Source organism: Phalangium opilio, unplaced genomic scaffold, assembly GCF_054372755.1.
Source record: "Phalangium opilio isolate 3A_F unplaced genomic scaffold, DU_Popi_V2 ptg000002l_1, whole genome shotgun sequence".
NCBI lineage: Eukaryota > Metazoa > Arthropoda > Arachnida > Opiliones > Phalangiidae > Phalangium > Phalangium opilio.
Genome location: NW_028324144.1, coordinates 8,584,188 through 8,593,164, shown reverse-complemented (window position 1 = coordinate 8,593,164; position 8,977 = coordinate 8,584,188). Strand labels below are relative to the sequence as shown.

The following is an 8,977-nucleotide window of genomic DNA, read 5'->3' as shown; positions in this document are numbered from 1 at the left end:
ATCTAACAACTATTAAGCGAAAATCTTTCTTAGTACGCGCCTACTACTCTAGGGATGAACCGTTACCATATCGGTATCGGTTGAAGTATCGGGTTTTGGATCATAGTGAGTAAATATCGGTATCGGTTCATGTTTGTACCGGTATCGATCGGTATCGGGTTAAGCCTGGTATCGGCCATCTCTATTAAAAACTAGTCCAAGCAACTAATAAACTGGTTTTGGTCCAGAGGAAGTGTGCTATTTCGCAGACTGATATGTCCTATAAGAATTTTTACTTATTTCTCATTTCTGGCCCTGAGTCTGAGTCCCACCACAGCCCAGCGTCGGAAATAAGGCGGTGGCACAGGGCAAATGACCAGTTTAAAAATAAAATCAGAGGGGGGGGGGGTCCAAAGGACCACTAAGACAAATTCTAGGGTAACCAGGGCTCAGACATTATCTCAAGTATTTTAATAACCCACTTCATTAATTTAGCAGCCGACGCGCCCTGTCATGGACCAGTTTATTTATTCCAGGCATGTATCTCTATGGCACTGAGTCACTGACCACATTTCAAAGTCGTCTGCTTTATTTTGTTAGAAACCCCAAGGAGAGTGGCGAAGTTTCGTACTCCGTTCTTTTGTAATTCTCTGCGTTCTTCAACATTTTAAAAGTTCTCCAAGCAAGGTAATTTTTATAAATTTCGGTATTTTAAACCTGAATCTTAGTTTTTTACCCTTGTAACATATAGCTTTAGGCATATATCACAGGCGCAGTATCAAAAGTTGTGGTACCATGCCCTATGGCATATGATATGCCTATAAGCCTTGGCAAAATTTAGTGTATTCAGTTATTGTGTTATTCTCTGCTTTGAGTTTAATTCAGAGTTTCAGACGTTAAACGTGCACTTAAATACTGCAGAAGAAAACTCGCGGCGAATGTCTGCGTCTGAAGTGGGAAAGGTAGGATTTTACTTTACTTAACTAACTCAACCAGCACTTGATTCTGACTAATTAGGCCACGGGGAGTTCGGAAAAAATAGTGAAAAAATTCTAAACCCGCCGCAAGTTGGTCAAAAAATTTAAAATTGCATGTACTTACCGCTATAGACTAAACGCACTATGCACTCAATCTTTGATAATATGCCGGGGGGAGGGCAACTATAAGAACTTCAAGGACTCGCAACGGAAGTATAGCTATGGAATTTTTAAGACCTACTGAATTTAACAAAACCATTCATTTTTGGTACTGGGATCGAAACGTAATCTGTGTAAAATTCCAAAATATTGCGTAAAGAAAAATATAGAAATGCCAAAAATAAGGAAAAGGAGAATATAGGCGAGAAATGGCGAAAATTACATTAGTGATATTTTAGTTTCTAAAACAAGCATTAAAACTTTTGGGAAGTATTTAAAAGTAAAACAATATTTTGGGAAAAAAGGCACTAATTGGTTTTTAAGTAACTAGGCCTAATCGCAAACAGAAATTTTGAAAAAGGTGGTAAATTAGCTAATAAGTAACCAAACCGAACCCTAAATAATAATATTTGAAAGGGTGGATTTTAATTGAGAAAAAAAATTAGGAATAGGGCGCATTTTATTTGAGTTGTAAATGAAGTAATCATCAAAACTTTGGAAAAGGCTGACTTTAGTTGAGAAATAATTCAGAAAAGGTTGCATTCTATTTGGGTTGTAAATGAAGTAATCATCAAGTTTTTGGAGCAGGCTTCAAATAATTTGGGAATCAAATGAACGCAAAGGCAAAAGTATGGAAAATAGCGCGAATTATTTGGAAGTAAATGGTAATATTTGTAAAAGGCGTCATATTTTACAGCAATATTTTGGATAAGGCGTCAAATTTTACAGCAATATTTTGGAAAAGCGTCATATTTTACAGAAATTATTATTTTGGAAGTAAATAAAGATAAACAATAATATTTTAGAAAAGGCGTAACATTATTTTGGAAGTAAATGAAGATAAACCACAATATTTTGGAAAAAACGTAACATTATTTGGGAAATAAATGAAGATAAACAACAATATTTTGGAAAAGGCGTAACATTATTTGGGAAGTAAATGAAGATAACCCACAATATTTTGGAAAAGGCGTCATATTTTACAGCAATATTTTGTAAAAGGCGTCATATTTTACAGCAATATTTTGTAAAAGGCGTCATATTTTACAGCAATATTTTGGAAAAGGCGTCATATTTTACAGCAATATTTTGGAAAAGGCGTCATATTTTACAGCAATATTTTGGAAAAGGCGTCATATTTTACAGCAATATTTTGGAAAAGGCGTCATATTTTACAGCAATATTTTGAAAAGGCGGCATATTTTACAGAAATATTTTGGAAAAGGCATCATATTTTACAGCAATATTTTGGAAAAGGCGTCAAATTTTACAGCAATATTTAGGAAAAGGCGTCAAATTTTACAGCAATATCATAAAAAAACTCTCCGTGAGAAACGAAGTGAGGCCTCCACCAAGTTGTGTTTCTCGGGTAATACATTACGGCATAGCCATAAATATATTTGGAATTTCTAATTGTATTTAGTTCTTCTCTGGTAATTTGAAACCCTTTACAAAATATCGCTCTTTGTGTTTAGATATTTCAAAAAGAATAAGACGCCTTTTGCAAAATTTTGCTGTAAATATAACGCCTTTTCCAAAATTTTCCTGTAAAGTAGAACTCCTTTTCCAAAATATTGCTGTAAAATTTGACGCCTTTTCCAAAATATTGCTGTAAAATATGACGCCTTTTCCAAAATATTGCTGTAAAATATTACGCCTTTTCCAAAATATTGCTGTAAAATATGACGCCTTTTCCAAAATATTGCTGTAAAATTTGACGCCTTTTCCAATATATTGCTATAAAATCGGACGCCTTTTCTATAATATTATTGATGTAAAATATGACGGCTTTTCCAAAATATTTCTGTAAAATATGACGCCTTTTCCAAAATTTTGCTGTAAAATTTGACGCCTTTTCCAATATATTGCTATAAAATCGGACGCCTTTTCTATAATATTATTGATGTAAAATATGACGGCTTTTCCAAAATATTGCTGTAAAATATGACGCCTATTCCAAAATATTGTGGGTTATCTTCATTTACTTCCCAAATAATGTTACGCCTTTTCCAAAATATTGTGGTTTATCTTCATATACTTCCCAAATAATGTTACGCCTTTTCCAAAATATTATTGTTTATCTTTATTTACTTCCGAAATAATCTACGCAATTTAGCAAAATATTATTGTTTATCTTCATTTACTTCCGAAATAATCTACGCAATTTAGCAAAATATCGTTTTTTATTTTTAAAATTGGAGCTTTCTTCAAATATTTTTCTATCCTGGTATGAGAATTGCAAATGTTTCAGCGGGTGTTTAAAATTTCATAGCTATATTTCCGCAGTGTGTGCTCCCTGATTTCCGTCGCGAGTCCTTGTTATTATATTTACCCCCCCGGGTAGTTTTTCAAGATCGAGGGCAGAATGCGTTTAGGCGCGTGCGGTCTTAATGGCGGTAAGTACATGCAATTTTAAAATTTTCAAAAATTTTTTTGACCAACTTGCGGCGGGTTTAGAATTTTTTCACTATTTTTTCCGAACTCCCCGTGGTCTAATTAATCAAATAATAAGTGTTGGTTGGGTTAGTTAAGTAAAGTAAAATCCTACCGTGGGAAAATTGAAAATAGAGTTGAGGGAACTAAAGTCTATCTTGAACCAAAGGGAAAATGAAAGCTAATGGCCAATAAGAGAGAGATATAGAAATGAAACAAGAGATGTAAGAAGTTAAAGAATGCAATAAGCTGTCTAATTTGCGAAAGAGTATTTCATCCATGCAATAACAACAGTTTCATAGGAAAATTGAAAATGAGAATGATATCCCCAAACCATAAGTTTATAATATATGTTCCATAAGTGTGACAATTAAACCGTTTCCCATGTTAAATCTGTACTTACACAAGGACAAAATATTTTGAGGGACTCCAAGATATGAGCCCGTTATATGTCATTATAAGGTGTTCGGTTTTTCTTTCTTTGGGCCAATCAGAGACGAGTGCCCGAAAGTAGTTTGTAGGCGTTCCTTAATCTCTCTAGATGTAAACAAATGGCGGCCATATGAGATAGCGAGCTAACACTTCTTAAGCGGCAAACGCGTTCCAAAATTAATTTTCGTACGCGAATATTTGATATGAGAGAATCAAAATCAACCCAGTGTAATTTAGCCATGAGAATAGTTGTTAAAATGAAAGAGAAAGCGAGTCAAACTAACAAAGTTTTGACGGGAACACTATTTTCCGATTATGAAGTTGAGCAAAGGCTTAAGATATCGCCTCCGCCAGAACTTATTGAAGATAGTGTAAAAGAATTTAAGCATACTGAATGGCAGGTTGGATGAAATATTACTGTTATTATCAATCAAATTATCGAACCTTTCATGGTATTAATCTGAGCTAATCTTTGACTAAAAATATAACCTAACCAAACTCGGGAAAACTCCGAGCCCGAGTATGGTCCGAGGCAGGCTGGCAGCCAGGCTCCGATGTAACTGAATGCACATACCGTTACTACCGCGCATTGATACATTTCCGCTAGCAGGTTTATTTCAAAATTTGTGACGTCATGGAAACAAGATACTGTGAGACTGGGTCTCAGTAATAATTTTACCTGATTGTCACACTTATGGAACATATATTATAAACTTATGGCCATTGGCCAAACTAAGAGTGGAGCTCCGTAAGAATGAAGAGGTATTGAAGATGCAAATAGCTTCCTTGCAGGCTGATATAAAGAGAATTAATAACGACCAATCGTTCAATATGCGAAAGTTTCGCAGGCTGGAATTGCAAATGTCTGATTTAAAACAGAACCTGATCTCAGTGCAAGCTCAAGATCTGGCAATGACATTCCGTCACAATTAATATATGATATTTTAAATTAATTAAAATAATTATAATTTTACTTCATATTGATAAGAATTAAATCTGCCCAAATATTTTTGAAATGAATTTGGTGTCCTTTATTTTTTCTTTTGGGACGTCACGTTACATGATAGTAAGATCCTGTTAATGTTAACATAAGTTCATAAGATATGTTTGCAGTCCAGATCTCGAACTAGCTATCAGTAAGTCTCATTGCGAAGTATAGTTAGTGTCATACTTATGGAACATATCTTACAAACTTATGATGTTAAATAATGACGAAGATCAGAAATATTTTTACAACTTTCGGACTATAAATATCGTAATTTTCCCGTTTTTGCTAAAATGGGTTTAAGACGACTCTAGGCCATTGAAGTCCCAAGGTTTCCTTAAAAAGTACTTAACCATGTAGTCAGTACGCCGAAAGTGCTAATTAATATTATTTTTTTTTCAGGCTGCGATCTCGGCTGCAAGGTACAAAAATAGTTGAAAATTGAGTGAAGTACACGTATACAATGTATGGTGAAGAATTATGTTTTGCTGCTTGTATCGGGAAAATAGATGAGGTTGTCCGGTTGTTAAACCTTGGTGCCAATATCAACTATGCTAATCCGTTTCGCTATACCGCGTTACACTGCGCTTGTTATGGAGGTAATTTCGATGTGGCATTACTGCTTATTGATAGGGGTGCAGATGTAAATGCGGCTGATGAATGGCGTACAACACCGTTAATGGCGGCGTCTTCATGGAATCTAGTCGATGTTGTCAAGTCTCTTTTGGATAAAGGTGCCAACATAGACGCCATTGATGAATATGGAGAAACGGCATTACAAAGGGCTTGTGAAAGTGGAAAATTTGATGCGGCATTGCTGCTCATTGAAAAAGGTGCCAATGTTAATCTGGCTAATGCAGGTGGGACTACACCGTTAATAAGCGCGTCCGAACGTAATCTTATCGATGTTGTCAAGTCTCTCTTGAATAAAGGCGCGAACGTTAATGCTAAGAATGACAAGGGTCTGACTGCATTGCATTATGCTACTTCAAATGAAACAGTCGTTGCTTTGGTGAAGAATTATTGACGGCTGCTTTTGAGGGGAAAAAAGATGAGGTTGTCTGGTTGTTAAGCCTTGGTGCCAATATTAACTATGCTGATGGGTATCGCCGAACGGCGTTATACTGCGCTTGTAATAGAAGCCGTTTTGATATGGCATTACTCCTTATTGAAAGGGGTGCAGATGTAAATGCGGCTGATGAACGGCGTACAACACCGTTAATGGCGGCGTCTTTACGGGGTCTAGTTGTCAAGTCTCTTTTGGATAAAGGTGCCAAAGTAGACGCTGTTAATGATGAAGAGGAAACGGCATTAAAACTGGCTTGCGGATATGGACAATCCGATGCGGCATTGCTGCTTATTGAAAAAGGTGCCAATGTTAATCTGGCTGATGCAGAAGGGACTACGCCGTTAATGAGTGCGTCCGAACTTAATCTTATCGATGTTGTCAAGTCTCTCTTGAATAAAGGCGCGAATGTTAATGCTAAGAATGACGAGGGTCTGACTGCATTGCATCGCGCTACTTCATATGAAACAGGCGTTGCTCTGTTCGAAAAAGAAGCGGATATTCACGCTATTGATAATGAAGGCCGTAATGCTTTGCATCGCGCTGCCGAACGTGGCAACGTCGTCATCGTAAGTTTCCTTCTGACTAAAGGATCGCGTTATAACACGGTGGACATAAATGGAAAAACGCCTTTGGATTTGGCTGGAGATAATGATTTCGCGAAAGTGATGGAAATCATTAACAAACTAAAGGAGAGTGATAAGAATTCCGACGTGGCTAATTCAGCCCAGATGTTGCAATCGCAGTCCAGCAACGTGATTAAAGAATCTGAAAAATTGAAACGAGAGTTGGGGGAACTGAAAGTCACACTGGATGAATTACTGAAGCAAACGGAAAAAGACAAATTGGAGGCAAGCAACAGAGAAAGTGAATTGAAAACCACCTTGGATGAATTGCTGAAACGATCAGAAAAGGACAAATTGGAGGAAACCGAAAGAGAAAGTGAATTGAAAGCAAATTTGGAAACTGACAAAATGGAGGCAACCAAGAGAGAACTTGAATTGAAAGAAGAATTAAGAGAATTGAAAGCAAATTTGGAAAATGACAAAATGGAGGCAACTACGAGAGAACTTGAAATGAGAGCGCGAATCGACAAATTGAAAGTGGAACCTACCATATTCAATCGCCCATTTTTGGACAATCTTGGTCTAATATTTTCAAAAGTTGTCCTATATTTGCCTTTAGTTTTGCTATTCGCTTTTGTGAATTTTTCTATTCCGCTGTTGTTTATCCTGTATTTCTTGTAATTTAACGTATCGATTCAACTTTCCCTCGGAATTTCAAAATGATTAATCCTATTTTCGACTTGAAATTTACCATTTTCTTTTTACAATAAAACTCTTCCAAATAATTTCCATTGTGACGATGCTAAAATGTCATCGCTAGGTCCCACTTCAAATGGAAATAAAGAATAACGTAGTGCGCTCGAACTTCTTTTCAATTTTAGAGTTCCTCCGCGAACTTTCGTTTCGCAACAACTTCTTAGTTCCTAATTGCACAAGCAAAAGTCATAAATTGACGCTATAGAATAAAGAATCGCGCGGTGAAGTTTGTATGGTTTTATAATGGAAATTGGACTTGTAAGGTTGAGAATAGGCCACCGAGATATTTTTTAAATCACTCGCAACAGTTCCAAGTTTGGGTTGTGAAGTTAATTACTCTAAAATATAACATGTTATTATTTTGCTCTTAAACTTCGAAAATAAAAGAAATTTTACAAAAATATTTTTAAATTTGTTAAATTTCATACTTTTGAAGTTTAAAATTTCTTTTTCATTTGATACTTTTGAAGTTTAAAGTTTCTTTTTCATTTGATACTTTTGAAGTTTAATATTTTGAAAAATTGCTTTTTCATTTGAAACTTTGAATTCAAAATTTTTAAAAATTTCTTTTCTTTGATATTTGTACTTACAGCTTTAATATCATAAACCAGACTTAGTTGCAGTTTTGTTTTGTTCACATTTCCGTCGAAACATTTCGTGTCAAAATATTTTTTTTTTTAACATTCAACTTTTTAAGTCAAAAGTTGAATAGTTTTTTATAGTTTTTGTTTTAATGATTTGTCATTTTCTTATTTTTTTTATTTAACCTCAATATTAGTTACGTTGCCATATTTGTGTTATCCTTGTATTAATACACAATTTGCAAGACTTATTTTATTGCCATTTTTCATTTTTAAGTGAAAATTAATTATTTTTTAAATTGGCAAATTTGCTCAATTTCGATTATCATTTTAATGTACTAAGAATGTTTCAATAAATTGTTTCGCCGATTGATTCGCATTATATTTTATTTTATCTTTTTATTATAATTTTATTTGTATTTTCATTTCACCATGACGCGTGACCTTTCCAAGATGCTCATGAACTAAGCAAACAACAAAGGTACAATCCGCTCTAAAATATTTTATATCCGATGAATATCGTGTTACATCGTAAAATTACCCTCGCAAAGTCATGTTTTCTTGTACAGTCCTATTCTAGCCTAAGAAAAGATTTCTTTTCATTTGCGAAATGAGTTGGTTTTTACGCATATCAGCAGGAAGAAGGCAATAATCAATACAATATTCGATCAATGTTCAACCATTTCTCACTACGTTTCATGGCGCGAACATTGTCACAATTTTATATCGCCCTTTACTTGTGAAATTTAGGCATAATATAGTTACGTTGGAGAGGCTCATTCGACACGGAATGGTGACACAGGATGATAATTCTGTGAATAAACCCTTCCGCGTAGAGTTAGCAAGTTAGAGTTTTCCTCCGCGGTCGTACCCGGTTAATAACTTCCATCAAAACTTGCTGAGTTTACCGGTAATAGTTAGTATTAAAAATATTTATTTCGCAAATAATTATATTCGCAATCAACCCTGTAGGCCAGCCTATTTGCGGAGGTTACCGGGACAAAGACCTTACAATACGTAAAAACAATAATAAACAATTTTCA

The 8,977-nt window shown here is 35.0% G+C and overlaps 1 protein-coding gene across 1 annotated transcript; it reads left to right on the top strand.

Moving 5' to 3' along the window:
* Positions 1 to 565: 565 nt before the first annotated feature.
* LOC149718645 (uncharacterized) lies at positions 566 to 8,304 on the top strand. Its single transcript, XM_089861091.1, has 3 exons — positions 566 to 666; positions 5,368 to 5,965; positions 5,998 to 8,304. Exons 2-3 carry the CDS (start codon positions 5,429 to 5,431, stop codon positions 7,276 to 7,278), a joined length of 1,818 nt encoding a protein of 605 aa, XP_089717217.1. The 5' UTR covers positions 566 to 666; positions 5,368 to 5,428; the 3' UTR covers positions 7,279 to 8,304.
* The last annotated feature ends 673 nt before the right edge of the window (positions 8,305 to 8,977 follow it).